The following is a 25,587-nucleotide window of genomic DNA, read 5'->3' as shown; positions in this document are numbered from 1 at the left end:
TTCACTTGATCTGACCAATTTGACTCAAATTTTCAGCATATTTCCTTTACATTATCTAGTTTTAACTATTATAGTAAAACCTGCCAGCTCTTTATTTAATTTAATCTCCCATAATGCCCCTTTAATGCCAGTCATTTAATGAGAGTTAGAACACAGGGTTGGTGCCGGAATATTTAGCCGTCTTCTTGCACCCAAAACAAATAATGCCAACTTTGATTATCGAAAACAGTTAGAAACTGTTAAATTTATCAGTCTCATTGCATCTTTTTGGCTCAATATTTAACCTTTGCTAACTACAATATTGTAATGATTAAAGTTCAATTCCATTCAGTATTTACAATGATATGTTGAATTGAAATTTCATAGATCTATGCTGGACGCCATTTTGTTGTGGACGAACAGAATTGACAGGCCTATTTTAAATCCAATCCAAGCCAGGAGATTATCTGAGTACATACTACAGGGTGTATTAAACTGTGAGAAAAATACACTTTAAATTGCAAGGGTATAAGTAACACAACAATCTTTGATTAATCTATGCTATCAAACTCAGACCCACAACTGTCAATACTGCCCCCTGCTTGAGGTGTGTTACTATGCGTATCCATATACCAATCTGTTTCACAGAGTATTACGAAAGTCTTCTAATATCTCTGTAAAAGATGACTGCCTTCAACGCATGACGTCATATCACGCGGCGTCAATCATTGGCTCAATGGCGCATGTATCACCCAACGTTCAGGGGGGCTATTCTGGTTCGAATATGCACCCAGGTGATACATATGTACATATGTAATATTTCATACATATGGATGAGCTAGGATTGGGGGTGTATAGCTCATTACTGGAGAAGTATTCTGGTGAAGGCGGTCACTGTTCATTAAAAGTCCAATTCCAAATTCATTTCAATATTACTTTATATACAGTTTTAAAAATACATTATTTACAAATTATATACAAGGCATTCGATCTCCTTGTCTGTGTGTCTCTAATTTCATCTGCCCTCTTGTCTGTGTGTAGAGGTCTTTTAAAGTAACTAATTTGTATACAGACAAAAGGACAATGATTTCAACAAATCAAATTAAAGATAAAAATATTGTAACACATCAAATGAAAAGAAGTTAAATAAATATATAAATTTCATTGGTTGAAAGTTTCATAGTGAAATATAATTTATAGGATCTAATAAGCTTTAAGCCATAAAGAATTAAAAAGCATTGACACTTGATTGGCATTGATCAGACTGCATTGTTAACTGTATAAATCTTTGCTCAAGGTTTCTCTTAATAAGCCTACTGGCATCCAAAGATTATAAAACAGTCAAAGCCAATCATGCTTTTAGGCAATTACTTTTTATAGACTTTAAATCAAAATATTAACACTAAAGTAAAGAAAGACTAAATGATAACCTTACTATTAGTTATATTGTCTATATACTTTAAGAAATAAATTCTGTATATCCTTAAAATAAAATTTGAAAAAGAAGTAAAATTTAGTATCACTATTAGGTGATACATGCATTGTTTACATAAGACCTTACTGATTCAAGCAGAATGGCGCCTAACTCATTTTAATACCCATTTACACTAAAATAGGAAATTTTTACCTACAAATACTTTAAATGTCTTGATTTATTTTTCCAATACATATGACAAATGTTTTAGAATTTAATTTATCGGAGGAAAAAAGTTAATATTTGTGGCTCATAAGTCACATCGATGTCATTCTTATCAGTGATTGTAACAGCCTAGCAAATATTCACTGCTGATCAGTGTGTGCATATACATGTACAAGACAGACCCAGTCTTTAAATTACAACATTATCTGATAAGAGAGGGGAATTCCACTCCACATTTGGAGCAAATCCAATAAAATATTTGATACTTCCTTATTTCCTTGTTATAACGGGTCCCACAGTGGTTCAGTGGGTAAGACATGTACTGGTCAAATGTCTAGTCAATCAAATGGGACCAAAAAAAATATGAAAACCAGTGTACATCTTGTGTACACATTGACATGTACTTTAAAAGAACCTTTTGCAGTTAGGCGGAAACTCTGTTGTTTGTGAAAAATTTCCCTTGTACCATATTGTGGTGTGTATATGTATGCTCATATTCTTTAGCCAAACAGGTTCAGAAACTAGGACATCTAACCCCCAATTAACTTCATGTTTTTTATGTGATTCATAAATAAATAGATAACATAAACTGAGTAGAAAGACATTTAGAATAGATATCTTGAAACCATGACAACAGTTACTACAAACATTTGATATTGATGCACATATGATCTGTCTATTAGATAAGACTTCAAATACCTTCTGAATATATCATGACATTTTCTGTACCCGGTATGTAAACTAAGGCCACACCAATTTGAATTTTAGTTGATAGCCCAGAAAATATAGTCTTTAATTTGCCTCTATGAATTCAAATTATAACAGCAACTAAGATTAGTCGATCATGCTGAAGAATTTTTACAAATCACAAAATAATACAATTAAAGATTTAGATAAATAGCTGGCCGTTCTTGCTATAATAGCTCAAAAATAAATAATGACAAAAAAAATATATTGAAAATTTCAGTCAATCACTTTATTGAATAAAGTATATTCTGAGCAAAGTTATGACTTTGAAGTTTTGATGATTTAGTCTCAATTGTCAAGTACCATTGCTACAATAATAAACACCTAGAGACTTCATTATGGGCTTGTCATGTGAATAAATAATAATTTATATAACATTTGAAACCAATACAAAGACATGTGATAGGCAGATTTAGCTCTTATATAAAACCTCTTTTTTAAGTATAGTCTGTCTGTAAGCTAACATTAAATATTGAAGGATTATTTACACATTATAAATAAATATCGACAACAACACTATAGAACAATAATTTTACCAGGTAGTTGGATCAAATCGATTGTGACTACATGTGATAATACTTATGATAATACTTATAGTAAAACAGGTATGTTAAGGAGTACATTACTGGATCAAATTGTTTGTGACTACATGTACTGTACATACTAATAAACAAACAATCTGAGAGAGAGAGAGAGAGAGAGAGAGAGAGAGAGATGGGGATAAATGTCCACTCGACACAAACTAGGTCATTTCGGGACTAACATATGGTTTAATTTTATTTAAATAATTCGCTGTGCGCGTTGGGGTCTTTAGCAGTGGGAGGAATCCAGAGAAAACCCACGAGGTTGGACAGGTGACCCTACTCCTTGTCACGTACAACTGGGGATTCGAAACCACGCCAGTTGACTCAATGACAGGCCTTATGATACAGCACACACGATGCTAACCATTCGGCCATCCAACCCTCCAATCTGATAACACTAGTAAAACCGATCTATTAAGGAGTACAGTAATTTAACTGTTCGATATATATATTCTGTAGATCAAATGGCCATCAATTATCAATTATAAAGGGACGAACACTGCTCCATAGCCAAGGGCGTTGATTTGTCATAACTTTTGGGGGAGATGGGCGAACCCTGGAACCTGGAACATTTTATTACCAAATCAAAATAATAATTACGAGCATTTTCTCAACATAAATCAGTAATTGTTCTTCCATAAGTATGTGGTATAGTTTATTGCTCTATCCCATTACTAAATTCCTCTAAAAGATCAGTAAAAAATGTTCTGCAAGAGTAATTTTGGGGGGTTTAATAGTTGCCCCATAGTTTACTCTCTCCTATGACTATCAAGTATCAACACCGCTTAATTATTCTGGCACACCCAACCGGCACTACCGAAACTGTCACTAAATACACTGATTCTGGAAAAATTAGATGAAGTGGACATTTTCGGCCGAGTGGAGGTTTCGACCATAAATATGCTTAGTTATCTTTTTTTCATTTGACAGTATTCTCTGGTGAAGGTAGTTGCAACAGTCTGATTGATTGATTGATTGGAATTCAGGTTGGTCATAGAGTGGCTTTTCAATAGCAAAACCAACATAAGTTAAGCTGTACTCAGCAGAAAAACGTATTTTAAACAAAGAAGTTCTGAGGATACAGTAGCCTGCTGCTGAATTCCCAAAAGACTGCTAACTGTGATTTAGACAACTAATCAGACGTTTTTCATCTGTCTCATTATATTTGATTACATTTTAATTGAAGTTCCAACCATTTGTTCTCTTTGACCCAAGTTTTAGCTGATGCAGTGTACGGAAGAATGTCTATTTGCCTCTTTAAGACAGAAAATTCATTTGAACAAATCTGAATAACTATTAACCAGGCAGTTCCGAACAAGAAGTCAGACTGTAACGGATGGACAACAGACAGACAAATTGTTCTTGCTCCTAATACACATGTAAGAATCCTGAAAAACTAATCATCAGATTGCATTGGCCTAATGAGCTATCTATTCAAATATCACAAGTATTGTGTTTTTATACCATTGTTAAAAATTAGTGAAGTTTATCATGATAATAAGCTTCTTTAATCAATATTCCTGCTATTGTCTTACAGAAAAACAAGATTTACGCCTACAGAACAACAGGTTAGACCAAAAGGAAAACTTAGATTTTAACTAAATTTGATAGGGATCCAAAGCATCCATTAAGAAAACTGATCTCTATTGCTGTCTATAGCTTTTCTGGACACATGATATATATGATCTTTGGAACAGAAAGACCTAGAATGCTGAAAATCAATAAGATTCACTCTCAGTTCTAATGCTGCATGCCACCTGGGTTTTTAAACTTGGTTTTCCCTTGTCAGTCGCTCAGTCAGTCCTGTGTACCTGTGTATAGGAAGCCTTGGCAGTTAGAATTCAACGAAAAAGTAGCAGGAATGCCACTGTCCGGGCAAAATACCCTTCATAGCACACTGCAAGACATACATGTGTGGTGATCTGAAGTGCATGTTCATGGTCCGATCCACGTCTTCAGTTTAGGCAACCTAGTTTTCTTATTGTTTTCCGTTATGTTAGTAATTAACTAGTTATTTACTTTAATTGTCCATTTTCAAAAACTCTTATTACATTTCGAATATTTTCATTTGTGTTTATATTGTTTAAATGTATTTTGTAAATCTGTCCCAACACACGCTGTCGTTGGCACGTTTCTATATTGGCTGGCGTGTGCTTTCGATTGGCAGGAATGGTAGGTGTGACTTATACCACATGGTTATGTCATGTGATCTTCGGTATATAATACCTTGTCTTGCCCAGTAGTAGTCAGTTGAGTTAGTAATTAGAAGAGGCAAGATACAGAGAAGATGCCTCCAGGTGATTACACGTTCTGATTAGTTTGACCCTGACTTGTAGGGAGCTTTACAGACAACCCGATAAGGAGCATTAAGATTAGAGTTCTGAGAAGAGAGCTATTTAGAGTGCCATTTAGTGAGCCAACTTAAGAGCACTGTTAGGAGAATGACCCAGGAACTCAACGAGCACTGGACAGAAGTGATATATAGCTGTATTGAAAGAGTAATAAAGATTTGTTGGTTAATCTATCTGAAGTCAGTCTTTCTGAGCCCGCTGCTTGGTTGGCTCATCCCCCACCTCTACATTGTAGTGAACCCTCAACAGAACTATTGCCGGGCCTACTCTACCACAGTAATCTGCTCTATCCAATTCACTACACATGTATGCCATCTTTATCAGTTCAGTTGTGATATGAAAAAATTTATAATATACTTACAATTGTACTTTGGAACTGGTGCAGCCTCAGAATTCAGTAAAAATACAAATTCATCCATAATGCTATCAACTCTTGCATTATTTGGAGCGTATATTAAAGTTTTACTTGACTTATACCACTTGTAGATCTGAACAGTCTTGTTGGGGTAGATTTTCGGTTCGGAAATGTGTTCGGATGTCACTAATATTCTTACAACCAACACGATCACCGCAAATAATAATGGTAGTATAACTTCAAACACAGACACACATACTTTTCTCCTCTGAATTACAAAGTTCTTCCACAAGAGGAGAAGAACTTGTCTGAAGAAATTCACCATTTTGGGGGGTTTTTTTGTTCGAATTCTAGTTCATCATGTCTGAAAGAAAACAAAATTAAAAAATCAAATTTTAAAACAAAAATATTTTGATTAAGACATAGACCTTTGTCCAACATGTATAGATATATTGTGTACACTCAGGACTTGATTTCAAGGATCTCGAGTAGGAAATAAACATTCACTTTAGATAGGGTTAAACGTTCTACTTTTCTGCGCCGGCTAAGCTAATGAAGACGGGTATACGCCATAGAGTGTGCTATAGCCTACTTTTATGTTGAATTTCAACTGCCAATTGTTCATTTACATGTACACTAACACAGGGCCTTGATATTTCATCCATCCGAATGACCCCCGATCTCTTGGTCGTTGAGCATCACCTTGCTCACTGAGCCACCGTGGCTCCCGAGAGAAAATGGGCTTGCACTTGACACAAACTATGTCATTTTTGGGACTACAATTTTATATTAATAATTCACTTGTGTGAAAGAGAGGAAACTAGAGAGAAGACCTTGGTGACTGCAATATACAGTCACATTTCAATGTAGTGGTTAATAGTCCAGTCAAGGGTATCACAAAACCATTTTTTTAAAATTTAACATTTTGTAAGTGAAATAACAAGAACACAAGGAAGTAGGTTTTTACACTTATGAAACGTTACACTGTAATCTGGATTTTATTTCATCTTGTGTATCTAGCACTAATTTCTTTCACATTCGTTTAATATTAAATCTTTGATTTTGGGTGATTTTAAACGATTTTTTACAAGGTTTAAAACAAAGATTTGATATTAAACGAATGTGAAAGAAATTAGTGCTAGATACACAAGATTAAATGATACCTGGGTTACAGTGTTAGATGCTATAACAGATGGTTTTGTGACTTTGTTTTTTTAAACCACTATATATTTCTTCTGTTACAAGTTTATTATAACTTGGATCCTATCATACTCCTCACAGTCTTTCGTTTGATTAGAGCTAATCCCACCTAACACTGCTGCAAAGGAAGCAAATTTCTGTTCCAAATTATGACTGGTCAATAATCTGATTAACAACCAAGCTAATTGCGTAACAATATCATTACGTTTTAAACCTAGCTCCAAATTGGACCAAATATGCTTACATAATGTTACGTCATAACTCACGATATTATTATGCCCAATTAACCAGTGCATAGTCGAATATTGCAGAAAAACTAATTGCGTGACAAACGAGGCTATCAACATGGATACAATGTAAACAATACTCTTTGGAGACGAACAATAATTGCACCGTTTTTAATCACTGTCCAAAGTTTTAGCAAAGGGCTGTGATGTTGCTGTATTTGGGATAGATTTGATTGAACTGGAAGCCAATCCAGCAATGGCCAGAGAGGGATTTCTTGGGCCATTGCTTCATGAATATGGGATCCTATTCTTAACAGAGTTTATGTTATTCAAATGGTTTTGGATTCCACTCTGTTTCTATTTGGGTTAACATTTCAATGTAGGCGTACAAGTTTACAAGTTTACCTCATAACTTGTAATTATAACTCTTCATTGATACATAATTTATGGAAATCCATAATCATGGACAGATACCCAGGTAAATTTTCTCAGGTAATCAGATAAGAGAGCAAGGACGGGTCTTTGAATTTACAATGACTGACTTACATGTACTAACATGAAAAGAGCAGAAATCTTGTTTCAAAGCTTCAGATTTAATAAAACCTCAGGTCATCCCCCAGACTCACGGAAAACTTGCTCAAATTCCTGAGCATGCCCCAGAGTAGTCACCAATATCGAACATGATCTTTGTTTAAGAATAAGAAGTCACTGACATACCTTGTGGGATATGTTTAGCCTCGTTCTTCGAGTCCCTTGTTACAAATGTCGCTGAAATGCATTCTGGTACACGAGGGGGGTATGGCAAACAAAACAGTTTAGTAATTACTTCACAAAAATGGTCCTTACCAAATTATTCAATTCTGTTTTTAGGATTATTTAGTTCTGTAACAGATAAAGGGCCACACAAAGACAGCAGGAGGTCAGTTCCATTTGATTACACCTTTCAAATGTGGCAGCAAATATCAAGATAATGCCATCTGAAATGCCACATGCAAATAAAGCTACTCGCCTAAACCTTGCACAATCTTCAATTAATCAAAATGACATTAAAAAATATCAAATTAAACTAATGAAAAATACAAAATTATGACTTGGAGATGCCATCTTCTAAGTCAAAATTAAATTACCTATATTTACAGGTTGAAGCTGTAAATTTTAAATTTTAACTGAGCGATTTGAAGATTATATTCTAGAAGACAAGATATGTACTGCATTAAAAAATCCATTATATGCGAATTTAAGGTCTTGAATGATCACACCTTGTTGCAAGAATGGGCCTTTAAAATGTCTTCATCCCAAATAGATAAGATATGAAAACATTGTTGATATCAGTAATCAGGATTACAATATACTCCTTTTTTATCACAAATAATCAGTAATTGTAATTCACTAGTGACTGATTACATTTCCTCAAATAATTTGATAGATAAGATATGCAGTGATCAGGGTTACAATATAGGCTACTCATTTTTGATTACAATTAATCAGTAATTGTAATTCACCAGCACCTGATTACATTTCCCCAAGTAATCTGATAGATAAGATAGATTTTGATGTGAGCTCTATACGCATATGTGAGCTCTATATGTGAGCTCATGGTAATCTGTAGACATTTTGTTGATTACATAACAATATTTTACCTGTGTTTACACGATTGATGATTACATTCTGATTACATATTATTTTTGATCTTGTTGCTGTTACAGTAAACGGGAGCATATTGCATACACTTTGTTATAGAAATAGTTGATTGACTATATAAATCAACCTGTTAACGCTTAGTCATTCAGAGGCATTGTAACAATCCAGCGACTTCGCTTGTGAGTCAATGACAATGACATGTGTAGGCTAGGCTAGACCTACGTACGGTAGGTGAACAGCCATAATGATTATGTCAATATTATCAATTAGACGGTATATTTAGCCTATGATCAATAATGTCAACCTTCCAAAATTTATACCTTTTTCAAAAAGATTTAACAGGCATTTAAAGGGACAATAACACTCTTGCTGGCTTGAAAGCTCCAGAAAATAAAAAATAGCCTTATAAGTACTAGATGTGTTAGTGTCTTACCTGTTGTGTAAATTATCCATTAATTACATCCTATTTTACTTGTCCAGAAGGTTCGAAAGTATTTTTAAATCGAAGTTTCATTTGTAAAGGTTTACGTTAGACGTTTCAAACCATTTATGTTGAAAATCTTCGTTCTCTGCATGGCTATAATCAAGTTTATTCATTAACTATGTCCTGTATAGACCTATGTCACGTGTACTTTAGCCATAACCTATTAAAAATATATTATATTGGTACGACAAGACTGATGTCATAATTCAAGGTGGAAATAAATAAAACAGGTGTTTCGTGGCGTGGTATTCTTACATAAACACTAGATCTGTTGCATAAACTTACCTGTGTACATATCCTAAACATTAAGAGCCTGATTTCATCTACCATGGTCCGCGTGAATCCTAACTAAACCGATGACAAAATACGTCATCAAAAAAGGGCGTGGCCGGTATCATCCGTGTTGTCATATACTGAATTAGTGATGATCGTATAGTCTACTATTACAGATATCTGAAAATAAACAAAAGATTCCACGACATATATCTTTGATTGAATAACATCCCAATCCCCAAAAATAGTAATTTAAACCCCAAATTTAATACAAAAAAGGGGGAAAAAATAACACCCCATGGCAGCTAGGGCCGTAACTAGCTCAGAGCACACGAGAGCGGGAAATGTTCTCGGGCGTGCTGTAACATTGACGGACAATGTATATCTATTTTTTTTTATGGTCAATACAAAAAGCTCCCATCCCCACCCCACTTCCAAAAAAAAAAATGGCATAATTTATTTTAAATTTACCATTTTGAATTTAGGAGTCAAATCTCTAAACAAAAACAAAAAAATCTCATGGATTGAAATCCAAAGAATTTCTTAAATGGGAAATATATGTAGGACTATGTGGGACTTCCTAAATGACTATAAAAAAATCAATTATTTTTCTGTTTTCTGTAGATTTGAATTAGTTGGGGTCATGCATATGTTGCTGATGAAATTGAATGTTATATTCAGGCATATGCCTACGAGCCAGCTAGGAGGGTTGGGGAGGGGACAGCTACCCCCTAAATAAAGGTCCGTATATACTACATCCGTATCCATATATACCTGTAAATACGTGCGTGAATACGTACTGGTAGTGGTATACTTTAGTCATTTTTAGAGAAAGGGTTGAAATAGAATCCGGCACGTATTGCGCACAAAAACAACTGCGTCCGTTAAGCCGGATTGATTTCTCCCAGAGCGTATTTTTGTAAAGTGCGTCCGGCATTTCGGCTAGTAAGCCGAGTTTTTGCCAATCAGCGAGTATTTTCCCCTTAAATTATTACATCATCTCCCCAAATAGAAACTCAATCTCTCACAGACAATTCAGCCTTGAAAGCCGGACGTTTTCTATTTCAACGGCAAAACGCGGATGCGGATACGTTTATGAATACGGATGTAGTATGAAGCGAACTTTACTTGGGCAATCTGACTTTTCTGGTAGATGGGTAAAGTGAAAACAAAAATTATTATTTCATCCTAGTTGGCAAAATAAAGTGCCTGAAATCTAATAAAACACTAATTTTACTTTTCTTTTATTTGAATACCACAAATCTGTACTGAATTGATTATAAATTAAAACATTTTTGTCTTGAGTCACTCAATTTTGTGTGACATTTTTTGGGGCATCAATTGTTATTTATTTTGTGAATGCAGCTGCAATGGTCTGATGGCATAGAGTGGGATTTCGGTTACAAAACCATTGGACAACTCTGAAGTTACTTAATTCACAGGCTAGAATAGCAGAAAAACCCATTTGTGGCAGTTAGATTTTCTCCAGAAGGCCAAGGGCAAGGCCCCCATAGATTGATTAGTTGTTTGGGATTCAGGTTGGCCACTTATGGTAGGCTGTATTGGATAACAATAGAAGATGCTGTATTCACGGGCTGGAAAAGCAGGTAAACGCATTTGCAACAGTTAATTTTCAAAATTTTCACCTGACGGTCCTATCTCCATAGACTGTAAATGAGATTATATAGAGGGTAATTTGTCATTTTAGAGTGAATAACCTTTTTTAATCCATCGAGAAGCAAGAAAACTTATATTTTCACGAATGCGTAGCATTCGTCAAAATATAAACGTTTTCTTGCTTAGAGATGAAATAAAATATGTTATTCACGACAAAACGACAAATGTTCTATTTATTTTATGATTTTACAATCATTTTAGGTAAAAACAACATGGACTACTTTAGACAGTGGAATAACACTTTTATTTCACTGATAAAACGCGGTATTCCACTAGTGATCATAAAATAAATTGCTGTATTCACGGGCTGGAATAGCAGGAAAAGGCGTTTGTGACAGTCAAATTTTCTTTGGGGTTTCCTACAAGTTATTTTACCTAAAATAATATACATATTTCACCATTTCTTTAGAAACAGGAGTGTTGTTAATGAACAAACAGGAAAAAATACTGTTGTTTCTGTGTATCTGTTATTAAAATGTGCATTGTCACATTTAAATAGAGAAATGTCCAGTCTTACTATAATACTTCAAAATTAGATAATGAAAAATGAATATATTGAAAATTTCATTCAAATTACTATTTTCTGGATGTAGTTATGACTGAAGATGTAGAGTATTTATTTTATCATTAAATTTTTAAATCTCACGGCTTCTCAAATTCATTTAAATCTTGGCCATCCGATGATCTAGAGGATTGATTAAATGCTCGTCAAGTGAATAAATGTCTAAATAATAATTTATATAAAATCTGAAGCCAGATAAAATGAAATGAAATGGGCTTTAACGTCCTACTGTTCTATTCCGGACTGGGCTAATGAAGACGGGCATAGGCTATACCATACGTTGTGCTATGAGGGAAATTTTGCCCAGACAGCCGCCTACTGTTAAGGGATCTTTTATGTGTAAGCCAATGTGTACACGGGATCTCGGTTTTTGAGCCCATCCGAACGACTAGACAGTTGTCCTTGCCAGGCCCTCCGTCCTGCATCACTGACAAGGGGGAACCACATTAGACCTAAGGCTAGCGAGCCAGCGTCTTAGCCACCGTGATCCCCAGCCAAAAGAAAGACCTGCAGTGGGCAGATTTAACTCTTACATAATGCGGAGGGGCTGACAAGGAAAGCTGTCTAGTCGTTCGGATGGGACGAAAAACCGAGGTCCTGTGTACACATTGGCGTGCACGTAAAAGATCCCTTGGCAGTTGGAATTCGATATAAGAGTAGGCCGTAGTGCCGCTGTCCGGGCAAAATTTCCCTCATAGCACACTGTATGGCGTATGCCCGTCTTCATTAGCCCAGGTTAGGAGCAGAACAGTAGGACGTTAAACTCCATTTCATTTCATTTCATTTCATTTTCTTACATAATGCATCTTTAAGTCTGTGGTAAAAAGGTTAAATTCATGAAGAAAACAAAGTTTGTTCTTGTTTATTTTGTAATACATATTAATGTAATAATCACAGCTGAGGCTTTTATATCACAGTAAAATACAGAATATTTCATAAAAAAAAAATAATGTTCAAACATTATTAGTACATGTATAACAATTTTAAAAAAACATAAAGAGTACATATATGTCATTGGTTACTTTATAGGAACTAAAATATCCAAATGGGCAAAATATATATATAAAAAAAAACCCAAAGAGAGTTACCTTTCATGTTTTGTCATTAAAGAGATATTTCACTCTATTTTAACATTTTAGTTTATATCGTAATAGACTTGTCATTTCAGATGGATCACATATGTACATTAAATTATAGAGACCTTTGCTGTTAGAAACTTTCAATTATGATGATCATATTATAGACACCCGAACAGAGGTACTTTAGGTGCTGTTGTGGCTATATTCCACAACAGTGCACAGTTTGGTCAAGTGATATTTCAATAATGAGAGAGAGAGAGAGAGAGAAATGGGGTTTAACCTCCACTCAACACAAACTAGGTCATTTCGGGACTAACATATGGTTTTAATTTTATTTCAATAATTCACATGCACGTAGGTGTCTTTAGCAGTGGGAGGACCCGGAGAAAACCCACGAGGTTGGACAGGCAACCCTACTCCTTGTCATGTACAACCGGGGATTCAAAACCACGCCAGTTGACTCAATGACAGGTATGATACAGCGCGTACATGCTAACCATTCGGCCATCCAACCCCCCATTTCAATAATGATATGGACACCTGCAGAAAGTTTAGGGAAACGAATCTTCTGTGACTTATCACCATATTATTTGGTCATTAGCTCCTGGACAATAAATTAATGTTGATAATTGTATGACAATTGGCATTACATAAGTTAAATGCCAGTTGATTGTGAATTCTGGAAAAGTATCAAAATCATTGAAATTAATTTTTTCCCATGTGTTGCTAAAGATAAAAGATATTGTGAAAATTCAAGCTAATTGTGACCATCTGCCTTTATTCTGATGAAATTACTTTTTCAGATTTTTTAAAATTATAAAATGCTTGATAAAGGGATTATTTCTGGTAAATAAACATTTTCCTTAGCATTTACATAGGTCAAATAAAATACTATTTATGAATAAAAATAACTATGGTTTATTACCAAGCAATGTTTCAACAAGATTTCACAAAACGTTATCCAGCATATCATATCAACACGAATATATATTTTATTTGATTATGTTCCAATTACTAAATGCCATTCAAAGAATACATTACATAATGTGTTTGTAGTTTATTTTCTATTTATAATCCATCAGTCTTTAAAATATAAATGGGGGATAATCTGATGACTGCCAACAGTTCTGGGTCATAACATAATATATACATGCATATGTAAATATTATATAACCTGCTTTTAAAAGAAATCTAATCCACTTTGAATACTCATGTATAAGTTTAGTTTAAAGGAGCTAAATCGCTAATACTTGGGACCTAGAAATTGACCCAAATGGGTCGCAACGCATATAATAATGCAATCTGATTGTATATAAACTGATTTACATTCAATTGTTTCTGTTTTGACTCTAATTTCAAATCAGTAATGTCCAGCGAAATACAGCATGAGTCTCAACCGAATGGCGATTTCTAGCATTTTGTTATTCCAGTCTATTGTGCATGCTCTCCAGATAAGATATGGCGTCACCATTTGACAGGAATTGTGGAATATGTCTAGCCTCGTTCTTTCTGGTCACTTATTACAAATAACGCTGAAACGCACTACGGTACACGATTCAGGTACCAATGGTAAAATGTTTATTTTGTCTTAAATATTGGATATCAGAAGCCTACCTTTTCCTGGTAAGATCACATCATCAATGTTGATTTGAATTGACAAATAATTCGTGTTTTCAACGTGTAAGACTTTGGATGATATTGAGTTAGAGACTTAGCTAAACTTACTGGAGAAAAAGAGGTTACCTTTAACCACATTTTGTTTTATCAATATATAGTTAAAACGATTATTAACCAAAAGTACGATTTTCTTATGAACTAGAAAAATAATATTATAGACTGAAAGTGAGTAGATCGAGCTCACAATAAATAAATTAAGAAATAAATGCTTAAATGTCAATAGCAAATTTGACTGACAGTTCTGTATATTTCAATTTATAATAGAATACGTTTTTTTAAATTCATAACTTACAATCATATTAAAATTTGTTAGTTTGAATATTCTAATCAATGATGTGAATAACTTACAATCATATTTGTTAGTTTGAATATATATTCTAATCAATGAAGTATAAGGCCTTTTGCCAATCTAACTGTCGAGGAAATAAATCTTTAAGACATGGGAGTGTATAAAATAAATACAACAGTCAGAATGCTCTTGTTAGTAATCTAGATCATTTTTCCCCTGTACTATTTATATAGAACTGCTCAGTTTTTACTTGTACTATTTATATAGAATTACTCATTTTTACTTGTGTTGACATGACTAATTGTTCTATTTACATGTATTTGAATTGCCCGTTAAGTCAATACCACTAACAACAATGAACTGACAGTCTGACACTCACAGTTTCACCAGTTAGTAATTATAAAGTTGATTTGAATTATTCACTAATTTTAGAACTCTGAAAATGCATATACATTCATCAAATACACATAATTGAATGTTCTTAGAATGTTCAAATAGTAATTTTCATCATTCAATGTGATCATTAGCCTATCTATCTAAATGTATATAAATAAAATCAAAGATGTCTGTCAGTATGTTCACCTATCATGTTCCCCCCCACCCCACCCCACCCCACCCCACCCGACCCCGCGCGCGAGCCATCTCCACATATGTGGTATCAAATTAACCAGCATGACCCCCATTAATCTTTTAGGGCAAGATTTATGAAGGTCAAAGTCACAGATCTTGGGCCTGAGGTGAAGTTGGGTATCGAGCTAGTACTTATTACAATAAACAGAGAGAGTAACCTCCATGACACAAACTAGGTCATTTTGGGACTAACATGGTTCAATTTTATTTCAATAATTTGCTTGCACGTAGTTGTCTTTAGCAGTGGGAGGACCTCGAAAAAACCCATGAGGGTGGACAGACGACCCTACTCCTTCCGACCCTACTCCTTCCTTGTCACATGTACAAGCGGGGAATCAAAACCACGCCACTTGACTCAATGACAGACCTTATGATACAACATGCATGTGCTAACCATTCGACCATCCAACCCGCCCAGTGGCTTTAAGTAAATACAATATAAACAAAAACACACACATCATAACAAACGATAAAATTTGTAAAATATTGCAGCTCATCAAGTCTAACTGTCGGGTAAACATCAATATATAGAGCAATACATTAAAGATAAATTATGGGAGATTAGATAAAGAGTTGGTAGTTCGCACTATAATAGTTTAAAACTAGATAATGTAAAGGGAATTTGCTGAAAATTCCAGTCAAATTGATCCACCCTGAACCAAGTATTTACTGATTGAATTTGGGGTCTAGCCTCTATCATCATTACTAAAGTCGGCACGATAAAAAATATAGTCTCAATTATCCATTTTTTGATTTAATCAGAAGCAGCAGACCAGGTTCTAATCCAGTAAATATTGCAGGCTAGCGATGCCATCGAGAGTTGATTATGGTCTGGATAAGTTAATTTATGTCTAATTAATAATTTAGATAACATTTCAGGGTTAAAAAAAGACCTGCAATTGGCAGGTTTAGCTTTTGCATAATGTATGTTTAAAATGCCAATTGACAGACAATTTTTTCTCAACTCAGTTATATTTTTTCATCTCCCTGTTACAGCATCAACATGTCTTTTAAATCGGGCCCCGAGTTCACAAAGCATTCTCAGACTTAAAGGAGCTAAGTCGCTAATATTTGGGACCTAGAAATTGACACAAATGGGTCGCAACGCATACAATAATGTAATATGAATGTATATAAATTGATTTACATTCAATCGTTCCTGTTTTTACTGTAATTTCTAATCAGTTAGGTTCGGCGAAATACGCCAGTATTCTCAACCGAATTTCAATCTCTAGCGTCTGGTTATTCCAGTCTACGCCGATAGTATTTATTTGGCATGCTCTCCAGATAAGAATATGATGTCACCGTTTGACATAACTTGTGGAATATGCCTAGCCTCGTTTTTCGAGTCCCTTATTACAAATAGCGCTGAAACGCATTATGGTAAACAATTCGTGTACCAATTGTAAAATGTTTATTTTGTCTTTAAATATTGGATATCAGAAGGCCATCTTTTCCCGGTAATATCACAACATCAATGTTGATTTAAACCTACAAATAAAATTGTGTTTACAATGTCGAAGATTTTGGATGATATTGAGTTAGAGACTTAGCTACTTTAAGTTAAGAATTTACTCAACTTTCATTCACTGTTTATGAGAAATATCTGGGATCCAGAAACACAAAAGTTTGCACATAGTTTCTTATTGATGTATTTGATACATTAAAACAATAAAAGTTTTATAAAGGGCTATATTTTAGTTAAAGTAAGGCGAACAATTTTGTGTAAATTCTTAACTTAAACATGCATTATGCAAGAGCTAAATCTGATTATTGCAAGTCTTAATTTAGGCTTCAGATGTTATAGAAATTATAAATTAGATCTTTATTTAAACAACAAGACCAAAATCAACTCTGTAGACCCAGGGATGGCTCGGCTACAGCTCGGATTTAAATAGGATTTCACTAATTGATTAAATCAGATAAGGGGTAACCTGATGAAAATACATCAGTTAGATCGAGGCTAAATGATAGAGTGTACTTAGCAAGGCCGCTGTAAAGCGTTTCCGTATGCTATTGAAAACTTTACTTAATAATCGAGATATGTAGGTGGAGTTAACGCCTGTCAATCAAACGACCGGCGAAGGTGAAGACACATTTCGCTACCATTTCTAGGCAAATATTACAACGATGATAACTATGTTCAGAATAAAGTAATTTGACTGAATTTTTCAATATATTCTTCTTTCATCATCTACTTTTGAACTGTTATAGCAAGAATGGCCAACTCTCTATAAAAATCTCCCATAATGTATCTTTAAGTCTGAGAATGCTTTGTGAACTCAGCGCCTGATAATAAATGAGGAAGCACATATTTTGGTTTGTAAAAGGCAATTTAAATATAAAATGTTGAACTAAAAATGTTTTATGATCTGGAATCTGTATGTTTGAGATTATGATCATGTAGATTATGATCATGTAGTTTGTATCGAGTCTTTGAAAAAGTATTTGAAATGGTTCGCGTTAATATTTTTTTATTATTAACTCAAGTGACCAGGATTCCATCAACAGCCCTGATTTTCCTCAAGCGACCAGGATTCCATCAACAGCCCTGATTCTGCCTTTACATTTAGCTTTTCTACAGGTCAACGTAAAAACCTGAAATATGAATATAAATAAATAAAACTTGTTGAATAAAAGTGATTAATAAATTTCCAATCAATAAAATGTTGAAGGTTTATCATATCAGGGATGACAGCTGATAGAATATCAAGTCAGATAACCCCCACAAAACACCCAAAATACCCCTGTAATTCAAATGGGGGGACCTTTTCATCAAAATAATATCTGGCCTCTCTAAATTCTAGTAATATTTTGTTAATATATAACATTTATGATTAACTGCCACTTTTTCTGTTTAACTTCAAAATCTACAGTCCAAGAAGAATTCATTTGCAATGAATGTGTTAGTGTTAAGAATTTAAGACACAACAATATTTTTCAAATTTCTCTTGCACTAAGTTTGGGGGACACCTTGCTTCATCAGCCACCCCTTTAATCTGCAGTAAAGTTCAGCTTGACTTCCAGAGCTACTTAAACCTCGGATTCCCTTGCCATCAGCTGTTGAAAAGAGAAGAAATCATACCTTTTTGCCAGTTTGGGATTCTTTCTGAAACAGGAACTGAGGATGACGAATAGAAGCATGTGCCATAAAAGATTCTCTAAATTCTTGAGATGTTGCCGTTTGAGACGTCTTATTTTTCAAATGTTCTGAATTTTTCTGAAAAATAATAGATATTTTTTGCATGAGAGAACATGTATTCGTAGTTGTCCCATATCTCTGCATTTAAAATTTAATATCTTCAACCAGAAAAAGGTTTAGATGACAGTCCAACAGTCACAGTCAAAAAAACTAAAACTATAATTTTAAAGCGGAATCAGCAATTTGGAGGTCTAGGCTGGATCTGGATATATAGTTACAAACAAGACTGTATGCCAAATTTGAGGCAAATCTATCAAGCTATACACATTTCAACTTTATCTTAAGAGTAGTACAAATTTGTTAGCATTTTTCAATCAGTTTAACAATTGTAAAAATACCTTTACAGATGTAGAATTAAAATATATCTCTTACAGGGTGAGATTGATAACACCAGTTTAAAATGAGACCAGCTAAAATATGACTCCTATTAGATAGATATCAAATTAAAATGTATCTCTTACAGGGTGAGAGTGATAATACCAGCTATAATATGAATCCTACTAGATATATGTAGAATTAAAATATATCTCTTACAGGGTGAGAGTGATAATACCAGCTATAATATGAATCCTACTAGATATATGTAGAATTAAAATATATCTCTTACAGGGTGAGAGTGATAACACCACTTTAAAATGAGACCAGCTACAATATGACTATTGGATAGATGATAAAAATATATTTCTTACCAGATCAGCAAGCTTATAACTCTCATGATGACCTTTTTCAGGGTCAAATGTATCAAGGTCAAGTATGACTTGTCCAAGAGATGAGTTACCATAGTTATCGTTCTCATCAACAACATGGAAAACAATATATCTGTTGGACAAAAACAAGATCTAGAATCAATTATTCTGAAAATCACGAGCCCAATTCAAAGATAAATATATGGGGTTTAAACTTGGTCCTTTCAGGACCAACTGGACCAACTTGTTATTGTACAAACGTATTTCAATACTTTAAATGTGTAGGTGTTTTAGCATAAATTGGGGAGGTTAATTGTCAGTTATCACCTACAAGCTTGGATAAAAACCATGCAACTTAACTCAATGACAGACTTCATGATCCCCCATTCAATTACAAAAGACAAATTGCTGATCAACTTTTAAACTTTTGATATTTCAAATCTATATCTACATTACACAATTGTGGAATTCATCCAATTTGCATTCAAAATAAATCTTCACATCGATAATAATTCTGAGTTTTATAGTAGCTAAATTTTCCATCCCTTTTTTGGAAAAGATTTTCAACGTTATTTATGCAACAGCAGATAGCTTGTGTATAGTTTTTGTATTAATATTACCTGAAAGCTAACTCTTCTTGAGGAACCAAGAATTCAAATGTTTCATTCCACTGTGGATCTAAACAGTTTCGCACAACCTAAAAATAAAACGAAATAATCTTTAAGTTCACGAAGTTCTACATATGGCACACCGCATTCTACAATTTTTGGGTAATACTTTTTTCAATCTGCAATGCAAAAGCTCCATTAACATTAAGGTGTTATACAAGCCAATAAAGAAGGAATCAACGCACAGAGGTTGCAGTTTCACTGCCTGGGAGTTTTGGCAAAAATATGTTTGAATCTAGAAAGTTAAAAAACTTAAAGATCATGTCTCATTTTTAAAACTTACGTTATTAAACCAATGTGAAGATTGTATACAATAACTGAATTGTTTATTTCATTATTTTACCTCCTAAAAACAAATCACTCACAGTTTGCTAGTGTTAATCAAGATTTATTATAGATCAGAGAATCAATAAAAGAAAGAATAGTAAAAATAATACCTGTGAACTGTAAACAGATTTAGTTCCAGGAATAGCTACCTTGACGAATGGACTGGATGACGACTGGCCATCAGGGGGAGATAATCCAGTGGCTTGATGAACTGTTACATAGAGTTGTTGAGGTAACTTATAAGCTAAACTTATCTCTAAATCACCACTAACACTTAGATCAGTCTGAAATAATATTACATCATACTTAAAATATAGTCGAGCATTTACAAGTTTTTATCAACAGGGGCAGTAACTCTGAATTCCAATAGGATTCTCATCAGGACTAGCTGAACAATCCCAGAATGTTGTAAAAAATAAATCTCAAAAACTACGATCTGTAGAGTATTTATAAGGCTTTGTAGACTGGGATAGTTGCTAAAAATTATTTCACGACTCATTTCAGTAGTGTTCCTTTTTAGGACTAGGACTAGTTTATAAATTGTGCGATCAAAAATTTTGATAGGGTTCATCCTTACGATTAACTAAACAATACCTGCAAGTTGAACAAAAAATTCAAAGACTCTGACTTGTAGAGCGGACCTAGAAACAGGGGTACCGACAATATACTCTAATAAAATGTGGGCGTATATTGACGTGTAATGATAAAGACATCAGAATAGAAACTTACATTCATATTGAGGGTGTACCACGCTGTATGAATAGGTGATTTATTGAAGTCGAAATCTTGAAGTCTGACAATAACTTCACCTAAAAAGTCATCTTGCGTAACTACGTCATAATCCCAGACTTGTATCACCAGATTATTGTCAATTATTTCAATTTCATTAATTTTAAAGGAAAAAATTTCCGAGAAAACTGGATTATTTTCTTCAACAACAATTTTAGTAAGTTGAGAACCTTGACTGTGGTTGTCTGGATACATGTCCATCTGAAATATATAACAATGTCTTTAACATCAATGTAGTTTAATGCAAGAAAAATGCAAATCAAGGTAAAATACTAAGGAGTAAATTAAAATCTTGAGTGATCAATTCAAATGAATGGTGGTAGGCAACACCCCTGCTAAATAAAGCACTGTATGCAGACTAAGACAATTGTGCTGATAGTGCTTCCTGCTTTTTCACTAATTCCCTTACCAGTAAAGACAGCCAATCAAATTGTTCGATCTAGAATGTTTTGGTTGCATTGTTAGACAACAAAACAACCATTTATTTGTGTTGATATGATATGCTTGATATGAAATGAAATGGGCTTTAGGGTCCTACTGTTCTGCTCCTATACTGGGCTAATGAAGACAGGCATACGCCATACAGTGTGCTATGAGGGAAATTTTGCCCGGTCAAATTCCAACTGTCAAGGGATCTTTTACGTGCACGCCAATGTGTACACAGGACCTCATTTTTTCATCCCATCCGAATGACTAGACAACTGTCCTTGTCAAGCCCTCCATCCTGCATCACTGATAAGGGGGAACAACGACGGAAAATCTGGATTAACTTTCTCAGCCAATGCAGGGATCAAACATATATGCTTGATAACTACTTGTGAAATCTTGTTGAAATGTCACACTGTAATAAACTACAGTAAATGTTATCCATAAATAGTATTTTATTGTGAACAACAACCCCCCCCCCCCCCCCTCTTCCAGCTAAGTCTTACCTTTACATATGGACTGGAAGTTTTAGAGCGAATACCTCCACACCTCAATTCCCGACATTTTATAACCTTGACAAGTAAAAATTCCTTTTCAGCATCATATTTAAAAGACAGCTGTATTTCTCCACTAACTTCACCAATATTTTTCATAGTCTCATATCTAGGGTCCAACTTCTTAAAGAGCCCTTTCAACATTTTCATACTTTGCTAAACAAATCAAAAAAAAGAGAACAATAACTATGATAATCATATTTATGCGCTAATCTTTTTAGAGAGAGAGAGAGAGAGATGGGTTATAAGTCCACTCGACACAAACTAGGTCATTTCAGGACTAACACATGATTTAATCTTATTTCAACAATTCGCTTGCTCGTAGGGGTTTTTAGCAGTGGGAGGAAACATCGGAGGACCTGGCGAAAACCTGCGAGGTTGGACACCTCTAGGGAACAAGACAACAAAAAGAACCATTCTTCTTTTCAAAGAGGCTTGTATCAAGTTTTGTTAAGGTAAATAGCTAGAGACTGTGGGTTAACATAAATATAAACAGAGTACGGATACTGTAGGCCTTCTTTGGATTTAGAATTAAACTTGAAATTGTATTAAACTGTTCTATTTATTTGTATTTGGGGACATGTGATATAACAGAATCCTGCATCCAAATCAGCTGTATTTGTTAACACATCTTTATGGTATACTGGTAATTAAAGAATTCAAAATATATCTATGGCAAATTAATGGCAAAACATTCAGAATGGAAATCCCTAATGGTATTACCAGTGTAAGATGTTGAAAGAGTTCTTCTTTTTTTTTATCACACTTTGGAAATGTTGTAAATGAAGGGACATTGTTTCTTTTTCATACATGTTTTCATGGAATTTGAATTTCAGTATTCTTGTGTTGTCTGACATACATATATACACATTTATGTTTTTGGACTTCTGCTGCTACTACTATTGTATGGCACTTACTTTACATTTATTGTCCTGTTAGGTTCTGTGATAACTAAAACTGTTTAAAATAAAGATGTGACATCATCCTTTGATGTTAGCGTACCATTATTTCAAATAATGGTACGAAGAATGGCCGCAATGTGACGTACATGTATTTCATTACAAAGCATGTGCGAGTGTCTGTATTTTAAGTTGTTTAATGGTCTTGAGCTTAAGACACTGCATAATATATTGAAACAACATAAGCTTATATTATATTAACGTCCCTCGTGTTGTTTCAATATTTTACTCAATGTCTTGCTCTCGACCATTAAACCACACATAGTGGACTATGGTTTATTTACAGCATAACTTTTACAACATGAGATTGAGTAGCGCTACAACTTGTGCTTATTATTAGGAACCTGCCATATTACAAACTTGACTTGCCTTATATTATGAATTGACTTTCAAATAAACAGTAAACGAATTATAAATATATTAACACTTACCTTGTCTTGTTCATATTTATCAATTCCGTTCCCATCAAACACCTCCACAGTTTTCTCATATTCTGCTTTAGCTTCTAGAAAACGAGTTAATTTATCAATTCTCGCCTGATTTTGCAATAAAGATTTCACTGGCTTTGGACTTTCATATGATGACTCACTATTACCCATCATGCACTATGTGAAGTTAAAATAGAATATTGACATTAGTACTCTATTTCTCAAAACGGAATATTTTTAGTGACTTCGGTACCTAAAAGAAGAATTTTTTTAGTCAATTTTATAATGATATTTTTAAAGTTTAAAATAGCAATATTTTCCATGATTTATCATTTCATTACAGTCAATTCTATTACGACATTTTTAGAGTATAAAGTACAGTGTTGTGTAGCAATATTTTTATGATTTTATAAAAATCAGCCACAAAAAGTAACCAGTCTTTGTAATGATCAAACAATACTACATTACAGACATCTGCAAACTTAATGAAACTTACAAACACATTCACATTTCTCAAATGCAATTTTTGTTCATCAGGATTTTCCGACGTGGTTTCCCTGTTGTCAGTGGTGCAGGACGGAGGGTCTGACAAGGACAGCTGTCTAGTCATTCGGATGAGACAAAAAAACCAAGGTCCTGTGTATACATTGGCATGCACGCAAATGATCCCTTGGCAGTTGGAATTGGATATAAGAGCAGGCCACAGTGCCGCTGCCAGGGCGAAATTGCCCTGATAGGACACTGTATGGCATATGCCCATCTTCATTAGCCCAGTCAGAGCAGAACAGTAAGACGTTAAACCCCATTTCATTTCATTTTCAAATACAATTTTTGAAAATCCTGGTGGTTAAATTGGTTAGCTACTTAAAATAACATTTGTTTACAGTAAGTGACAATGGAGTGAATGGACTTTATTAAAGAATTTCTTTTGTCTAACCAACTCTTAACCCCAGACCTCAAATTTACCCTACCCATAAGATAGGCCTAATAATAATATTGTCATTTATAAAGCATGTTTTTTCTCTCAGAATAAAGATTTCTGCTGATTAAGGTAGACTTTTTTTTTATAAAAGATACAGCTTGGTTATTTATAGAAATGGTCCCACTACTGATGTCTTCCGCCTTACTCCAGCCACAACGCTACATGTAGCTAGGTTATTTAACTCCTTGAAAACAAAGTCTAAAGATTTAAGACAAATAAAATTGATTGCTCTCATGACTGACTTGTATCACCAGTGTTTTGAGATTACAGGTATGTAATACTTTGAGTCAACCATATCAACCTTAGTCTATCTTCTAGGCTATGCATAGATAGAACTAAATATTTAGTTCTATGATCTATGTACATGAGTTAATTTAACTCATTGGAAAATTATTCGAAGTGTCGTTTTTGGATGAGCTGTTTTTCTACTTCGTGAATAAAGCAGTTTAAGAATCTATGGATTAATCAGACACCAACTATACCTAGAGGTATAATAGGCTACCGGACCTATTAAGGCTAGAATAGAACATTATTGACTTCACACTACGTAAAGTTACGATGATTGTGGTAATAACAGTTAAACAGGTTATTTGGCCATGGACCTCATTATAATAGATTATAGGGTCTATATAATATGGACTAGTATTACAAGAAAATTATAAATAATAACAAATTGAAAACCTTTCATTCAGTCTTTCTTTAACAGTGACATAAAGGTAGCCATATTGTTTACGGTTTGACGTCAGTAAGAAACGCGAACCACGTGACATCAGAACTCACGGGCGCTTTCTCTCCACAGGGGAGTGATACGATAATGCTGATCTCATATTTTTGTTTTCTTATGATAAAGTAAAAAAAAAAAAAAATATTTAATGCAGATGTTTTTTGTTCCATATGTCAAACTGGTCAGACTCAGCAGTGAATATTCGCTTGGTTGCTACAGTTATATGGCTGCATAGAACTAAGTTGTATATAGTTCTATGATGGCTGCTATACTTAATCATTGATATATGACATTGGCTCTCAATATTATCCTTTTTTCTTCTGCAAATTAAATTTTAAAGCAATTTTTTAAATCATTAAGAAAATAAATAGATATGTTGGAAGTATATCTGGATAAAAATTATTTCCTATTTTGATGGGTAGCATGCATAAAATAGTACACAAAGGTG

At 34.1% G+C, this 25,587-nt stretch overlaps 2 protein-coding genes across 3 annotated transcripts in view; both read right to left on the bottom strand.

The window, feature by feature from the left end:
- LOC126828250 (phospholipid-transporting ATPase ABCA3) overlaps positions 1 to 9,671 on the bottom strand; it is a 42,494-nt gene extending 32,823 nt beyond the window's left edge. The window contains exons 1-2 of the mRNA XM_050557912.2: positions 9,493 to 9,671; positions 5,662 to 6,019 (exon numbers count right to left, since the gene is read on the bottom strand). Coding sequence (XP_050413869.2) covers positions 5,662 to 5,980 — 319 coding nt within the window. The 5' untranslated portion in view covers positions 5,981 to 6,019; positions 9,493 to 9,671. The remainder of the gene's footprint in view (positions 1 to 5,661; positions 6,020 to 9,492) is intronic.
- Positions 9,672 to 15,401: 5,730 nt separating this feature from the next.
- Positions 15,402 to 25,148, bottom strand: LOC126828258 (synaptotagmin-10). 2 transcript variants are annotated; one of them, XM_050557931.2, is made up of 9 exons: positions 25,097 to 25,148; positions 23,437 to 23,686; positions 21,999 to 22,202; positions 21,007 to 21,267; positions 20,388 to 20,561; positions 19,903 to 19,979; positions 19,286 to 19,415; positions 18,480 to 18,614; positions 15,402 to 17,992 (listed from the first exon to the last, which is right to left on the bottom strand). In XM_050557931.2, exons 2-9 carry the CDS (start codon positions 23,605 to 23,607, stop codon positions 17,918 to 17,920), a joined length of 1,227 nt encoding a protein of 408 aa, XP_050413888.1. In that variant the 5' UTR covers positions 23,608 to 23,686; positions 25,097 to 25,148; the 3' UTR covers positions 15,402 to 17,917. The 2 variants fall into 2 exon arrangements, with proteins under 2 accessions (XP_050413888.1, XP_050413889.1); XM_050557932.2 differs by having other exon boundaries at positions 23,437 to 23,610.
- Positions 25,149 to 25,587: the final 439 nt, after the last annotated feature.

Source organism: Patella vulgata, chromosome 7 (assembly GCF_932274485.2).
Source record: "Patella vulgata chromosome 7, xgPatVulg1.2, whole genome shotgun sequence".
Lineage (NCBI taxonomy): Eukaryota > Metazoa > Mollusca > Gastropoda > Patellidae > Patella > Patella vulgata.
This window is presented reverse-complemented; position numbering and strand designations above follow the sequence as displayed.